General features: G+C 36.5%; 3 protein-coding genes across 5 annotated transcripts; 2 read left to right on the top strand and 1 right to left on the bottom strand.

Annotated features, from left to right (window-relative positions):
* Positions 1 to 337: 337 nt before the first annotated feature.
* On the top strand, positions 338 to 8,559 carry LOC111796917 (protein GIGANTEA). 2 transcript variants are annotated; one of them, XR_002815440.2, is made up of 17 exons: positions 338 to 537; positions 888 to 974; positions 1,106 to 1,311; positions 1,779 to 1,850; positions 1,991 to 2,045; positions 2,157 to 2,299; positions 2,394 to 2,665; positions 2,952 to 3,007; positions 3,157 to 3,397; positions 3,485 to 3,635; positions 4,310 to 4,519; positions 4,643 to 6,184; positions 6,479 to 6,547; positions 6,851 to 7,069; positions 7,239 to 7,331; positions 7,494 to 7,859; positions 8,171 to 8,559. XR_002815440.2 is itself a non-coding variant. In XM_023679725.2 (16 exons), exons 3-16 carry the CDS (start codon positions 1,222 to 1,224, stop codon positions 7,791 to 7,793), a joined length of 3,513 nt encoding a protein of 1,170 aa, XP_023535493.2. In that variant the 5' UTR covers positions 338 to 537; positions 888 to 974; positions 1,106 to 1,221; the 3' UTR covers positions 7,794 to 8,559. The 2 variants fall into 2 exon arrangements, 1 of the variants encoding a protein (XP_023535493.2); XM_023679725.2 differs by having other exon boundaries at positions 7,494 to 8,559.
* Positions 8,560 to 9,802: 1,243 nt separating this feature from the next.
* LOC111796909 (small ribosomal subunit protein uS13z/uS13y/uS13x-like) lies at positions 9,803 to 11,678 on the top strand. The gene is made up of 4 exons (XM_023679711.2): positions 9,803 to 9,959; positions 10,061 to 10,221; positions 10,637 to 10,825; positions 11,382 to 11,678. The coding sequence occupies exons 1-4, from the start codon at positions 9,957 to 9,959 to the stop codon at positions 11,485 to 11,487; spliced, it is 459 nt and encodes a 152-aa protein (XP_023535479.1). The 5' UTR covers positions 9,803 to 9,956; the 3' UTR covers positions 11,488 to 11,678.
* Positions 11,679 to 12,643: 965 nt separating this feature from the next.
* On the bottom strand, positions 12,644 to 16,361 carry LOC111796901 (UDP-rhamnose/UDP-galactose transporter 6). Of its 2 annotated transcripts, none has more exons than XM_087121614.1 (6): positions 16,144 to 16,361; positions 15,525 to 15,768; positions 13,976 to 14,160; positions 13,687 to 13,887; positions 13,414 to 13,575; positions 12,644 to 13,283 (listed from the first exon to the last, which is right to left on the bottom strand). In XM_087121614.1, exons 2-6 carry the CDS (start codon positions 15,652 to 15,654, stop codon positions 12,945 to 12,947), a joined length of 1,017 nt encoding a protein of 338 aa, XP_086977740.1. In that variant the 5' UTR covers positions 15,655 to 15,768; positions 16,144 to 16,361; the 3' UTR covers positions 12,644 to 12,944. The 2 variants fall into 2 exon arrangements, with proteins under 2 accessions (XP_086977740.1, XP_086977761.1); XM_087121635.1 differs by having other exon boundaries at positions 16,221 to 16,360.
* Between the last annotated feature and the right edge of the window lie 218 nt (positions 16,362 to 16,579).

Raw genomic sequence — 16,579 nt, 5'->3', positions numbered from 1 at the left:
AAGGCCGTAAAAAATGAAAGACTCCTTACACGTTAGTACACATTGCTGCTTAAGTAGAAATGCCAATAAAAATACCAATAATCCATATATAATTATTTATTAAAATTTGATTATATCATAATGATAATATTTAAAACCAACTTAACCAAAAAAAAAAAAAAAAAGAACCCACATGGGATGGATGTGATGTGTAAGCATGGATGGGCATGGATGGTTCCTTACAATGGGCATCACGCGACACGGCGATTAGTCCCCAAGGCGAGAGGAAAATATCAGTGCCACGTAAGCAGCCAACTTAAGCCTAGAGCCCTGCTAAAGATCTGTCATATCTTCCTCCTCCCTTCTCTCTCTCTCTCTCCTCTCCTCTCCTCTCGAACCAAAACTCAACCGCCGAAAATAATTCAGAAAAATTCGCTGCAATAATTTTTTTTTTCTTGTTCTTGTTGTAGAATCATAATCTCAGTTATTGCTGTAGTTTTTGCTTCCTCATCCATCGGAGTTTCTTAGTCAGCCGCCTGTTCTACTGAAAACGTCCAGGTTTCTGCTGTATTCTATATTGTTTCTCTCTGTTTTGTTCTTTTTTTTTTTTTTTTTCTTTTGTGTTCTTCATGTTCATCCGCGGTTGAGTTTTACGTGATGTATCTCTCACACTGTGTGGTTCATTTTTCTGCGTGGTTTTACATGACGTTCTCCGTCGAAATAGAATTCATCTGAAGATTTTGTGAGAATCTTTGGTTATTGTTATAAATGTGTGTTTACTGGTTTATTTTTCGTAAGTTTTGGGTTATTTCGGTTCATATAGATGAATTTTGGGGTATTCGGTTCTTATTTTTAGTATTGTTTGATCTCATGATGTATTCTCTGATTATTTGGCTCTATCTCTACAGCAACCAGGTTTTGCGTGGTTTTCTTGTAACTTTGAAGACTTCTGGTAGCTCTGGAGCGAAATCGAACGTTCTGAGCCAGTCATACTCGTAAAATTTCTTTGACGGAGCTGCCTCCGTTGCCTTGATTTTCAGTTTTTTTGTTTTGTTTCAAATTTGCTATCGAAGTTGAGTGCCGATTTGGGATGTTGAGTTTCGATATTTTGATTCTTGACTGGTAGCGGTGTTTTGGATGCTAAAGCTTGAGGGACCATCTTTTGGATGGTACATGAGAAACTGGCGAAATTGTAGGCTGCTCCCAGTGAATACTTGAGAAGTAGACTCTGTTTTGTTCTATATGATGGCTAGTTCATCTGAAAGGTGGATAGATCGTCTCCAGTTTTCGTCCTTGTTTTGGTCTCCACCTCGAGATGAGCAACAAAGAAAGGTGAGCCAGTTTTCCATGTCTCCTTCTAATTCTGTTGAATCCTTCAAATTTTCAAGATTATGTAAATTATATTGCCTCCTCGTTAGTTTTTGTTTGTTTAAACCTGGGAAAATGGTTAGATCTTGGAATATGCTCAGATTGGATAATTATCTGCTCTGTTCATATATTTTACTTTTGCATAAGCATCTCTCTCTTTAATATATTTTCGCATACTTGTATCTATCCCTAAAAACACTAATATTATGAACCACAGTCATTTTTTTTTTCATATTTGAGTATCTTTTCAAAGAAAAATGTAAGAAACAACAAATATATCTTTTACATACTATACCAAGTTTACGTTATTGTTAATCTGTAAATTACATGTCGAATGCTTTAAGATATCACTCAACTTTCCCATGAATCAATTATATTTACTTTCATCACGACGAAAACTTACACGTGCTCTCTTACATCCTGGCATTCAGGCTGAAATCACTACTTATGTCGAGTGCTTGGGTCAGTTCACATCAGAACAATTTCCAGAGGATATTGCAGAGGTTTTTCTCGCACTTATTTCTACACAAATATTTCGTTTTAGAGAAATACACTCTAATCATACTGACATGGAGGAGAAATCCTATGTTTTGTGGATCTAGTTTTTATGAGTTTAGCTTATTGATGTGCACTCTTGCTGCAGTTAATCCGTAGCCACTATCCATGGAAGGAAAAGCGTCTTATTGATGATGTTTTAGGTAAGGACCAACCTGCCTTATCATTAGTCGTTTGTTGATCATTTCATTGCCATTATACGTCTATGAGTGAGTACTAAATAATTGTCTTTTATCGTTGAAAACAATGTCCAGCAACTTTTGTTCTTCATCATCCGGAACATGGGCATGCTGTTATTCTTCCAATTATTTCTTGTATCATTGACGGTACGGTGGCGTACTGCAAGAGCGGTTCTCCCTTTTCGTCTTTTATATCCTTATTTTGCCCCGACACAGAGGTAAGTTTAAATGAGAACCTCCTACGTTATCTCTCTTTTGAGCTTGGGATAGACTCAAAGTTGTGTGGTGGCTCATATATGCTGTTTTCTTCAGAATGATTATTCTGAACAGTGGGCTATGGCATGTGGTGAGATATTGAGAATTTTGACTCATTATAATCGTCCCATATATAAGACGGAACAACAGAATATGGAAGGAGAAAGAAGTGGTTGTGACAACCATGCAACAAGTAGTGACTCAAGTAATGTGCCACCCAGCCAGACACCTTTGAATCAGGATAGGAAGCCCTTAAGGCCCCTATCCCCATGGATTACTGACATACTGCTTGCGGCACCTCTAGGCATTAGAAGCGACTACTTCCGTTGGTAAGTGGTTATGTTACATGTTTTACTATTTACATCAACGTAAATAGAGTACCCTGGAAACCAATTTTGAATCCATATTTATTTGGATGGTCTAAATTATAGGGTCACATTTGATTCGTGTTCTGATATGGTTACTTATGTTTAGTTCAAAAGAGTTTGATTCTATTTGGAAGAAAAGAAATACTGTCTTAACTGTTGAAGTCAATTGATGCTATAAACACGATCATATTGGTCTCACTTTGATGGATTATTTCACATGATCTTACTATGGTTTTCTGTTCGACAGGTGTAGTGGTGTTATGGGTAAATATGCTGCCGGAGAACTAAAGCCGCCTACAACTGGTTTGTTCATTACCCTTTTTTTATTTATTGATGTTACCCTTTTTTCCATCAATGTCTGATAAATTTAACATATAAGCATTGCCTAATATTCCATATTGAAAGAAGGACTCTAGAATGCTATCTTTTTTCCTTTTTTTTTTCTCTCTTAGCTACATCTCGTGGGTCTGGAAAGCATCCGCAACTTGTACCATCAACCCCAAGGTGGGCTGTTGCTAATGGCGCTGGCGTTATATTAAGTGTATGTGATGAAGAAGTTGCTCGTTATGAGACTGCCACTTTAACAGCAGCAGCTGTACCTGCACTTTTGCTTCCTCCGCCAACTACAGCTTTGGATGAGCATCTAGTTGCTGGGCTACCTGCTTTGGAGCCTTATGCGCGTTTATTTCACAGGTCGAATTCCAATTCAAAAGAAAGAAAATGAAGCTTTTGAATCTTTTCAACTTAGCCTCAATGGATACTCATATATTCTTTACGTAGGTATTATGCTATTGCTACTCCAAGTGCAACTCAAAGACTTCTTCTGGGGCTTTTAGAAGCACCTCCTTCATGGGCTCCTGATGCACTTGATGCAGCTGTTCAGCTTGTAGAACTCCTTCGGGCTGCTGAAGACTACGCATCTGGAATAAGAGTAAGCTAGTTTTAGTGATCATGTTGTTATTTTTCTTGACATAATTTCCTTTTCCTTTTAGTTTCAGTATTGAATGATCATTGAAAATCGTTATCACAGACGCAAACTAATTGAGAAAAATAACACTGCCACTCTCTTTCTTGAAGTTCTGCTTCATGTATTCTTCGCTCACAAATTTAGGACGGAAGTAATGTTGGATGGGGAAAAAAACAGGTTATCCAAGAATGTTGTGAACACCTACATAAAACAACATTATTGTCTTTTGTGCTTAAATTTGCAGACTTCGTAGAATCTAAGATTAGGCAAATGTAATTAAGCACATAATAACTAATTTTATTAAAAAAATATGGTGCCCATCCATAACTGCATTGAACCCAACTGCAGGGTTTGTTCCTCACAAGAAAAAGATTTAAATGTTGAAGTGGTATAGATATGGTTCGTCTCGCATGCTTGCGTAGTTGGTAAACAGGTATACATAATTACTGAATTCCAGGAATTGTCTCCTGTAGATGGAAAGATTATATGCTGTTTGTAATTGATTGGTTAACGAATCTCCCATACGTATATATTATTTTCTTCTTTAACTCATTTTTTATGGATAAAATATGATACAGTGGCTAATGGAATGGTCATGTTTCTGATTCATCAATATTCTTACTGGATTTTTCCTGCAGCTACCTAGGAACTGGATGCATTTGCATTTCTTGCGTGCGATAGGAACTGCAATGTCAATGCGAGTGGGCATTGCTGCTGATGCAGCTGCAGCATTACTTTTCCGCATACTCTCCCAGCCTGCATTGCTTTTTCCTCCTTTGAGGCAAGTTGAGGGAGATGAAATTCAACACGAACCATTAGGCGATTATATATCATCCTACCAGAGACAGGTACCTCTTAATCAACCCTTAAGAGCTGGCTGCACTTAAACAAAAATATAAGCTAGGATGTTATGAATGTTCTTGTGTAACAATTATATCATCTAACAGTCGAGCCATATTGGTTTATGCCAGATAGAAGTGCCAGCAGCAGAAGCAACGATTGAAGCGACTGCCCAAGGGATTGCATCCATGCTTTGTGCCCATGGCCTGGAAGTTGAATGGAGAATCTGTACCATTTGGGAAGCTGCTTATGGCTTGATTCCGTTAAGTTCTTCTGCAGTTGATCTTCCAGAAATCGTTGTTGCAACGCCACTACAACCACCCCTATTATCATGGAATTTGTACATACCACTTCTTAAAGTCCTTGAATATCTTCCTCGTGGTAGTCCATCCGAAGCATGTTTGATGAAGATATTTGTCGCTACTGTAGAAGCAATTCTTCAAAGAGCATTTCCATCCGAGTCTTCAACAGAGCGTACAAGGAGACTCAAACATCTTTCTGGAATTGGATCTGCCTCTAAAAACCTTTCTAAATCTGAGCTCCGGATGATGGTTCACTCTCTTTTCTTAGAATCGTGTGCTTCTGAAGAGCTTGCTTCACGCTTACTTTTTGTTGTGTTAACCGTTTGTGTTAGTCATGAAGCTCAGTCAAACGGGAGAAAGAAAAGAAGAAGTGATAGTGGTAACTTTCAGGAAGAAAGGCTCGAGCAAAATCAAGACACTTCCAGTGAAAGAAGAGAAACAAAAAGTAGGATGAATAAACAAGGAGCTGTATCAGCTTTTGATTCTTATGTTCTTGCTGCTGTTTGTGCTCTTTCTTGTGAATTGCAGCTGTTTCCATTGATGTCACGGGGAAGGAAGCATTTGCGTTTTAAAGGCTTGCAAGATGTTGCCAAGTTGGTCAAAATAAATGGATCTTCTTTTGAACTTCAAAGTAGCATTGACTCAGCAATTCGCCATACTCATAGAATCTTATCAATTTTGGAGGCTCTTTTCTCTCTAAAGCCTTCATCTCTAGGAACGTCCTGGAGCTACAGTTCAAATGAAATAGTCGCTGCAGCTATGGTTGCTGCTCATGTTTCAGAACTATTTCGACGGTCAAGAGCTTGCATGCATGCCCTCTCTGTTTTGATGCGGTGCAAGTGGGACAAAGAAATTTACACCCGGGCATCATCGCTGTACAACCTCATTGATATTCACAGCAAAGCTGTTGCATCTATTGTCAATAGGGCTGAGCCATTAGAAGTGCATTTGGTGTCTGCACCAATTTCTGAATACTCTCGCGTATCTTCAGCAGGCCAAAAGCCAACTCAACTAGATGATCATGTTTACTGTGAGACTGGTCAGCAGTCTATCCCTAAATGTGAAGAGCCATGCCATGTTACAGCGAAACCTTCATTCGAAAGATCATCAGATTCAAATATTGACTTGGAAAATACGTTAGGCAAACGTATCGCGAGTTTCCAGTTAGATGCTTCTGAACTGGCAAATTTTCTCACAATTGATAGGCACATAGGATTCAATGGATGTGCACAAATTCTTTTGAGATCAGTGTTAGCAGAGAAGCAAGAGTTATGCTTCTCTGTTGTTTCACTTCTATGGCACAAGTTAATCGCGACACCCGAAACTCAACCAAGTGCAGAGGGCACGTCTGCCCAACAGGGATGGAGACAGGTAAGCTAATTGTTGCCTTCTTTCTGCCCATTATATTTCTGGTTTAAGTATTGAGAGATCATAAGGCAGATGAATTCTTCTTTGCCATGTTAAAAATCACCCCAAACATGTCTTTAATCATTCAAAATTATTTTTTTGTCGTATGAAAAATGTATTTTAAAGTGTAAAACCAAACATTAAAGGATTATATGAAAACCACTCATAAACTAATCATCTGCCCTCCATATTAAATGATATTTTTTAATGCATAAATTATAGTCAACTGTTTATTTTGATCTTGCTTTAATTTTATAGGTAGTTGATGCACTATGCAATGTTGTATCTGCATCCCCGGCAAAAGCAGCTGCAGCTGTTGTGCTCCAGGTCTATTTTCTATTCAACCTGCTCGTTATTTCAATTTATTTTTATATTCTTTTCATTAAAACTCTCTTGATTCCTGTTCTTACTTGGTAAATAAATACGTTAATTTCATTAATTTATAGAAATTGCATACTGATGATGAATGCCATTTTCCATGTAGCCAAAGATGTGTGTCTAGAGACAAAAGATTTCTTAAAATATTTTTCGTATTTGAGGAGGTCTAATCAAGATGGTGCTTGAAGTGGCTTTATCTCTGTTGATTGCTTCATCTATTATAAGTACTTCTCTTGCTTTCTTGGATTGCAGGCTGATAGAGAATTCCAGCCTTGGATTGCTAAAGATGATAATCAAGGGCAGAAGATGTGGAGGGTCAACCAGCGGATCATCAAATTGATTGTTGAACTCATGAGAAACCATGATATACCGGAATCATTAGTAACTTTAGCAAGCGCATCCGACCTTCTTTTACGTGCTACAGATGGATTGCTGGTAGATGGAGAAGCTTGCACTTTGCCCCAACTGGAGGTGATATTAAAATCTGACCTTAAAAGTTTCTTGACTTAACATAGGCTTCTAGAGGGAAAGTTTAAAAAGTGAAAGCAATCTAGTCTTTAAGGAAGAAAAATGAGTGAGATGCTGAGGGAGGGAAGAACTTAGCTATCTACTGGTGCTAACTTCTTATTTATGTGGACAGCTCCTAGAAGCAACAGCTCGAGCAGTTCGTCCGGTGCTGGAGTGGGGAGAATCTGGGTTGTCGATCGCCGATGGTCTAGCCAACCTTTTGAAGGTAATATCTTTCCACTTCTCAAGTGTTCTCAAATGCATTCTGATTTGAGTAAACAGGAGAAGACATTTAGACCAGTCAAATTTATTATGCCTCTGAAATCAGAAACCATAACGCCACTTGTCGATTAACGACACATTGATCGAAATGATTTTGTCCATACAGTGTCGTCTACCAGCTACGGTTTGGTGCCTTTCTCACCCGAGTGCACATGTTCGTACTTTGAGTACATTGGTTCTTCGCGATATTTTGCAAACAGGTTCAGATATCGGTAGATTTAAACCGAAGAACATAAACGGTGTCCACGGTCCATCTTATCAGTACTTCAATAAAGAACCTATTAACTGGAAAGCTGACCTTGAACAGTGCTTGACCTGCGAAGCTCGTAGTCGACTTGTAACCGGATTGCCAATCGATATTCTACATGTTGCTGCCAAAGAATTAGGCTGCTCCATTTCTTTGTGAAATTAACTAAGCTTTTAGTACCAAATTTACTCGGACAACAAGCGAGAGGGCCTACATAGAGAAATCGTAAGTATCGATTGATTTGAAAGAAACAGGTTTCTTATTAGCTATTGCTAATTTTTCTCACTCTGTTTGAAAAGTAAGATCTCATAATGTCATTATAGTTCCTTATTCTGGTCAGAGGTTGGTACTTTTCATATGATGAGATGATCATGTACAGTAACACTATGACAGGGCAACCAAGTCTCACCTATCTTGTTATCCAGTCGTGTCGGTTTTTCTACGTTATAAACCCGTCGTATTTCAGTGATTGGTCTAGCTCATGTAATTTGGCTCTTTCTTACATGAAATGAGTTAAGAGTATCTTGAACTTGCAGGGATTTCATCTACTGTGGTTCTTGTTTCTCTAGGTAAGTGCATATGTTACCCCCATTTGATTCCTAGTTATTATCGACCCGGTCGGTTTTGCAGCTACGAAAAGTAAGGGTTTTCAGGTTCATATATTTTGTTCATGCCATGCTGTCGTTAGACGTGTTGATTTGTCTACATTTAGTTCAACCAATGAGGCTATCGATAGGAAGGCCGACCTCGGCTGCCACACGACCCTGACATTTGGTGCCCTTCTCTTCTTCGAGTCGAGGTGTACACTTTTGAAGCTAACCATCAGCCCGAAGCAGGCAAGGCGATTGGACTTGTAAGTAGTGTTTACCAGGTTTTGCCAATTTGCTGAAACCTATGAGATATGAAATGAGTCATATTTGTACCATGTGTTAGTCTCTACTTTAATTATGACATAAAAAGTAATTAAATCTTAACCAACTTAGTATATGTATATAGATAGATAGAATATTTATTATAATATTATTATTCTTTTGAAACAATTAAAATGATATTCTAGTTTTAAGAAAAAAATTACTTTTTTTTTTACCTTAATATTGAGCTTATTGGATATTTCATATTAAAATTCGAAATTGATCGAGATGAGCTTGAGAAAATAATAAATTTTTTGTTTCAGACTTATGTAGGAAGACCAATCCATTAATGAATTGGAAATTAGGTAAGAAATCAGTTTTAATAAATGAAAATTTAAATTCAATTTACTAAATTTAAAATAAAAGTATTTTAATAAATGAAAATTTAAATTCAATTTACTAAATTTAAAATAAAAGTAAACAAACATAATTTTTATGTAATATATTTGTATTGTATATATATATTTTTAATTCTATATTAGTAGTTGGACTTAAATACTAAAATATTAAAGACTAGAGCGATAATGTGGACTTAAATACTAAAATATTAAATATTAGGAGGGCGATAATGTGGACTTAAATACTAAAATATTAAATATTAGGATGATAATGAAAATATTAAAAGTATAGAGGCTTAATTTAAGTTTACATTAATTTGAGTAAAAATAACAGTCCTAAGAAGTTTTTAGTACAAATTAAGACGAAAAATAGTTTATATCTCAAATTTTATATTTAAAATATAAAAATTAAGCAATTGGAGTAATGATAGAAGATAAAAAATTTGATCTCATTAATTTGACGTTGGAACGCATCTATATACATATAAAAATTCATACATGATTCTTAAATAAAACATCTAAATTGATTTAATTTGTAAAAGCGGGAGGATAAAAATTTGAATATGAAAAGAAGTAGTGTCAATTTTACCACACATACATAGCAAACTAATATTATTTTTTAAACAGGATGTATTCATTTAAAGTTTTAATGAATACAATTATTAGTTTAGAATTTAAATTAATGCATCATTAAAAAAGTTTAGAGAGTATAAATTGATTTTTGCTATAATCTGTCATATAAATAGTTGTATTATATGATATTTTAGTTTTTAAACGTCAGTATATTGTTTTATTTGATTTTGTATTTTAATATTTCGCCTCAAATTGTTAGTAAATGGGCCGGCCTTAAACGAAAACCAGGCCCGCCAAATGGGCCGAACTAAAAATGTCCAGAACAGGTATTATAAATTAATTAAAGGGTAAAGCGGACTTTTCACAGGAAGCCCTAGAAGAAGAAGAGCCCTACTATAAATTTCTCATTTTCAGCTTCTTCAGTGGTTAAGGCGTTCGTTGCGTTGCGGCTTCAGAGAGAAGAAGCACCGGGAGGAATCCGCGCGCCATCTTCCGTCAAAATGGTAAGCCCTAACGCTCAACCATTATCGTTCTGTTCTTCTTTCTTGGATCAATCTGTTTCTGTATTCGAAGTCCGTGACATTTTTTTTTATCGTCGTTTCAGTCGTTGGTAGCGAACGAAGATTTCCAGCACATATTGCGTGTGCTCAACACAAACGTCGATGGAAAGCAGAAGATTATGTTCGCTCTTACTTCCATCAAAGGTATTGGAAGGCGTTTGGCCAACATGGTCTGCAAAAAAGCCGATGTTGACATGAACAAAAGGTATTTTTCTTCTTTTATTGTTCATGTATGCAGATTTAATGAATGTTTGCTCTTTCATTGTTATATTTATGAGATCGTAAAGATAACTTTTCATGTGAGATATTTAGACTTGTTCTCATTGGATTCGTGTTCTTCAATCCATTAAATTATTGTTAGAATAATAGTCCCACAAGGTCTTGGTCCACTGCTTGATAATCTGTTCAGGTGCTCTCAAGTTCCATTGATTTGTATGGTATTTTGCTAGGATTTAAGGCAAATTTTCTAGTTCAACAAGTACAGGAAAAGAAAAAAATTGAAGTTATTTGTCATTTCTCACTCGAAATTTGCGTGTGTAGTTTATGGTTCTATGTTGTTTATATTTGTGTAATCTTCTGTGTAAGTTTTGTGTTGTAAATGTTTGCTTCTGTTGCCTTAGGGCTGGTGAGTTGACTGCTGCGGAGCTGGACAATCTCATGGTCGTTGTTGCCAACCCCCGACAGTTCAAAATTCCGGACTGGTTTTTGAATAGACAGAAGGACTACAAGGATGGCAAGTATTCACAGGTGGTGTCAAATGCTCTCGACATGAAGCTGAGGGACGACTTGGAGCGTTTGAAGAAGATCAGGTGATTGATTCTTATTAGCAATATATGTATATGGTTGTTAACTCTTAGATTTGCTTACAGTGCAGACTGAACACCAATTAGTAGATTACTGGGTTCCCTAGGATAGATATAAGCCTTCAACTCTGTGTTGTCCTTTCGCGACCTTTGTCACAGATCAAACAAAGGGGTTTTAGTATGGTGTTAAGATGTAGGAACCGATAATTTTGTTCAGAGTTGGGAAGTTTCTTAGCTGAACACTTAATAATATCTATTGGATTGCAAACATAAACAACCATGTCATTTATGTTGTTGATTTTTTACAATGGTGAATCTGTTAATTCTCAAGCTCTTCGGGTTATATGTAGGAATAGTTAATCGTTCTTGTTAAATCATAGCAATAGGTTGACGGGTTTTTCAACTTGCAATCTGCTTCAATCTTCACCTAAAAATTAGTTGAAGTTACCTTTTTCCATGTCTGCTTATTATCTTCTTTTTTGTGTGCGAGAGATGAGGCGAACATGTTTCGTCAACATTAATATGGTATTAATGTGTATATTCTGTGATCAATCTTGTGCAGGAACCACCGTGGTTTGAGGCACTACTGGGGTCTTCGTGTCCGTGGTCAGCACACCAAGACTACCGGTCGCCGAGGGAAGACTGTCGGTGTCTCTAAGAAGCGTTAAATTTCTGCTCTCCTTTTTGTTTTCCAAGCTTCTGTTGAATGCAATAGGTTAATATAATTAGTCTTTGAGATTGGCTTGGTGGACCTCTTCGGATTTGGCTGGGTTTTGAAAACCTTTGCCAGGTTATATTTCATATGGGTCATTCATTTTTGGTCGTTATAATAGAGATTGAGATATCCCGGTTGAGTTTATTTGTTTTTCTGTCAATTATGCCTCCCATCTGCTCTTCTCTGCAATGCTTTCTTTTGGTCTTGGCGTTCATCAATCTTCTCTGAGATTAATTGTGTTTAACCTGATCATGATTCCTAGGTTGTTGAATTAAACCCAATTGATCGGTTTGCTACCTTTTTTTTTTTAATAGCACCTCTGAGAACTGATTCAATCCAAGGCTATGCGACACAATTGTCTTTTTCTTGTCGGCGGATTTGGCAATATTTGGCAATTGTTTGACATTCACTCTCACTGAGTGAGACTTGTACGACACTCACTCTCAGTGCTGAAAGAGTCCAGCCAAATTTGGATTGTCTTGAATATGGAGTTAAGTGTATCAGAACTGATACTGAAATTGATTTTTGCCAAAAAAAAATAATATCTTTTAAGAATCATTGTAATATTTAACCAACAAAATTGGAAATTTTTTTTAGAATTGTTCTCTAGCAGATACACATATTCATACGTTGGGTTAAATTTTCTGATTCCGATTGGGTTTCTTTAATATTAAGCCTCTTTTGCTCATTAATTTAATGTATAAGACACTATTATATTATTTAATAAGAGTCCACAGTTCAACGCATCCATCTGTTTTACCTAAGCAAAATTTTCGTAAATGATGCGCCACCACGAACAATTTTTCTAACCCATTTTTCTCTCTTGAGATGGACGGCGTCAACAGCTCACAATTCCTTTTAAATCAGAAAAATGTGCTATGTAACGATTGTTGAAAGGGTCACTAGTAGATACATGTGTTAAAAGATCACTTATAGATACATGTATGAATAGATACATGTGTTGAACGATCACTTGTACACATATAAATACATGTATAAGGACATGTATGAATAAATACATGTAGGTTCCTTAGTTCCTAATTAAATAGGTGCATGATAAGGTGCGAAGAATGCCCTAAATTATCTATATATATATATGTTAGCATGGGTGGAAGAAATAGAAAATCAATTAAGCATACCTCATAGTTACGTAAATGTTTATGGCCAAAATTAGTAGGCTGTGATTCTGTGATCATAATTTTTTAAAAAAAGAAAAAAATTGAAAATTCCAAGAAAACTTTCCCCTATCCTGAATTACACAATGCCCTCTCACAAATCGAATACTGTGAAAAAAAAAATGAAAATTAGACGTGGGAGGATGAATAAATATGAAAAAGATAAGATCGTCATTCTAAACTCAGCAAATTAAATTAAATTAAAATTTTCTTTTTGGAATGAGCCAACTCCTTTTTAGACCTTCCCATCATGTTCAGTCGAATCTGATATACCACCACCACCTCCATGCTTTTGTTGTCTAGTAGTCGGGAGCGAGTGGCTCCGACGTTCTTTTCCACCGGGTTTCGACGAGGCATTTCCATACCAGATCATCCCAATCACAGCTATGACCATTCCCAAAACTACCTGCATGTTAAGCCCCTCCTTCCCAAAAAAGAAGAATCCCATTACCAATACAAGGATTGTCTTCATGTGGCCAAGAACTTGAAATGACACAGCTGTGAATCTGCCTATGCAGATAAACTGGCTAAGATTGGTCCCCACAGCTATGGAGCAGGAGAGAATTATGAAAATCTGTGAATTCCAAAAAAACGGGAAAGTATTGAGCAAGCATGTTCACGAAGCATATAAAAGAACAATGAAAAAAGATATAAATCAGATCATCAATGCTTTTGAGAACAAAAGGGAAGTAATAGGAACTTACCGTAGAGGGTAAATTGTAGTCATATTGATCTACCCTTGTTCTTGTCAACCAGTAATCCAGAAAGGGTCCTATCAGTAGAAGCGATGCAGCCTGTGCTGGAGCAGTATGTCCTAACAGGTTGAACGAACTAAGCGAATACTTCCGTTGGAGAAAATGCACATACTGCAGATCAAAGTTCTATCAAGATTTAGAGATAAATGAAGTAGATCAAAGTTTTACCCGAAAACGAAAAAAGATTTAGAGATAGGTGTTAGAGGAATGTGAATAACTCACGTATTGCTGCAGGGAGGTGCTCCATACAGCGATAATGGCAGCAATAAAGCCTTTGGTATTGACACTGACATCAGTTACAGTGCATACTCCAACACCCAAGAGAACTACTGCAATGCTCAACTTCGTGTCTCGGGAGTATCGAATCTTGTCCAAGACCACTTCCAATAAGCAAGAGACGGGTATCATACTCAACTTGGCAATCTGACAACAGAAAAAGAACAATATGAACGTTGAGATTAGAGTAGTTATGATAGCCTGATAAAAGAAACAAACCAAGAGTTGGATTTACCTGATAAAATCCCACTGAATTCCACATCAGGCTAACATTCATTCCAACAATAGAAAAGTTGGCAAATAGTACAAATTTAAGAAGCTCTGGTAGAGGGAGATGGGAGGCTTGGATATAACCAAGCCACCTTAGAATAACAGTCATCAGGGTGGTTGTCGCAAAATGCAAACCTGTTAAGGTTGTGGCTGCAAGATAATGTTGTATGCATAATTAGAAACAGACAACCAACGAGCAGCATCTTATGAATGTAATTAAATGATCACTCTTATGACCTAAAATTTTCCATCATCAATTACCAAACTTCATACTTAAAGAGACTCGTACGCCATATCTACTTTTGCTAGGTTCATAATCAAACTAGAGCAATTGGACTGAAATTTTTTACCTGTTCCTTTCTTATATATTGTAAATTTTTAGTTTTACACTCTTAAAAAATTTTCCATTAAACTTGAATCCAAGAAGAGCTTGAAGCAATAACGCATACAATATTTGCCCATTGTATATATATATATATACATATATATATATATATATATATATATATATTTGCAAAACAGGAAAGAGTTCAATATATTAACAAGAATAACAAGATCAATTATAAGAACACTCTTGTGTTTCCCAACACTATCACTGAGATGTTTTATACACAGGAAAACTCACTCGTTCAAAGCATCAGTTAACCTCTCTGTACAAAATTAATACTCAAAGGCATTCCCCCGATGTTTGATACATGCCACATGACATTATTCTTTCCCAATTTCAGTTCACATACTTCTTTTGTTCAAAAAAATTAACAAGCTGAAGCTCACTTAGAAAAGATAACATTGTGGGATGACTTTATTTTGGTAAAAACGAATATTTCAGAGAAATCCAAAAACATATATCCAGTTATTGATAAGCAACATAAGTCAGCAGCAGCTTTTAATTGTGAGCACCTATCCCACGCATTCTGTAACTAATCTATTTTTAAGTTAAGCCACCTAGAGAGGTTCCGTTTAATCTCCTAGGCTTTGGTTTGGAAGAACATTATCTAGTCATCCCATCATTTTTCCATTTTTGGTTAATCTAATAATTTTCTAGGGAGAGGTAGAGAGGGAGAGAGCACATGCATAACTGTCTCATTACGTGCAGATTACAGCTATGTCAGTCCATTATTAGGTTAACTAAAGATATAAGTTAAAATTTTGCTTTAAGAAGGATCTGCAAGTGTGCAAATTTAGACAGTGGATGAAAGTGGTACTTGAGAATCTTATGATTTCTCAAGCTATCACATGGACAGCGGCAGAAAACAAACAGGAGTTACTAAAGATGGTAGGAACCTTCTTAAAACAGGAAATGACAGGACTGATAATGCAAAAAAAAAAAAAAAAAAAAGGAGAATGAAAATTATAATTCATAGACCATACTTGAGAATAAGAAAACGCCACTAAATTCTTGAGCTACCACAGACAGTTCCAGCAAGTAACCCCTAATCTCTATCTAAGTGACGAAACACAAAGATGGTATAAATACAGTAAATGATAGGAACGGAAGTGATGAAAATAATTACCGAAGCTGAAGCCATAGGTAGCCATGAGAGCCTTGTTGACGATTATAATTCCAACAGAAGTCACAACGTTAAACATCCACGCGGCTGCATCTACAGCCGCTTTCTTGTCCGCTTTGCTGGATGGAGCCATTTGTCACAAATTTCCTTACACGACTTCTGCGAAAACCTTTATCCCTCAGCTTCCATGAAAATTGGATCACATCTACACAAATCCCATGGTTTACAGAAGACGCAACGAAATACACTGCAAATCGAACAGCATCACGTCAGAGACTCAAAAACTTAGTACTCGCACCAATCACACATTAACAGCAGTAGCAATTTCATCCTAATTAAACAAGTCAACAAAACTACAACAGATCCACCAGAAAACAAAAGAAAAAACCACGATCAATGCAGCATAAAACAAAAACCACGAAAACACGATATAACAGTCGAAGCAGATCTAGAAATGAAATCAAATTTAAAAAAAAAAAAAAACAGAAGATCCAAATTCAAATAATTCAGCAAAAGCAAACACAGATCCATCAGAGATGAAACCAAATCACAGTCCACCACTACAAAATGAGATGACATGAAAACAGAATTTAGAATCAGAAGAAAAAAACACGACAGATACCGTCAAATCGAAGGAAGCATGGGCACAGTGTGGGCGAAAAATCGGAGAGGAGGAAGAGTGACAGAGAGAAAAACAACCAGTTTAGGGCAGGCAGATTGAAGAAGGAAGAGCAAAGAGTTAGGATTTCGAACGGTTACGAATTTTATTGAATCAGTGTGGCGTTTGTGTTCGTGAGATTCAGAGTTTTTTCCTTTTTTTTTTTTTTTTTTTTTTTTTTTTTTGGATTTGTGGAAAAAATGGAAATGAAAATGGAAACGCAGAAGGTCAGTTGGCCAATGAAGGGCTCGTGGAGAGATGTAAGCTTAATTTCGATGCCCACGATTTCCCAGTTGGGCTTTCGTGGGGCCCACCTTCCATCGCTGTGCCTTTGTAGTATGTTAACTTCTGTTGCTATTTAGTTTATATTTTATTAATTATAAAAATGTCAATTCACCAA

The sequence above is a fragment of the Cucurbita pepo genome, chromosome 1 (genome assembly GCF_057944985.1).
Source record: "Cucurbita pepo subsp. pepo isolate OVF chromosome 1, ASM5794498v1, whole genome shotgun sequence".
NCBI classification, from domain to species: Eukaryota; Viridiplantae; Streptophyta; class Magnoliopsida; order Cucurbitales; family Cucurbitaceae; genus Cucurbita; species Cucurbita pepo.
Note: the sequence above shows the minus strand (reverse complement) of the source record. Positions and strands in the feature narration are given on the sequence as shown.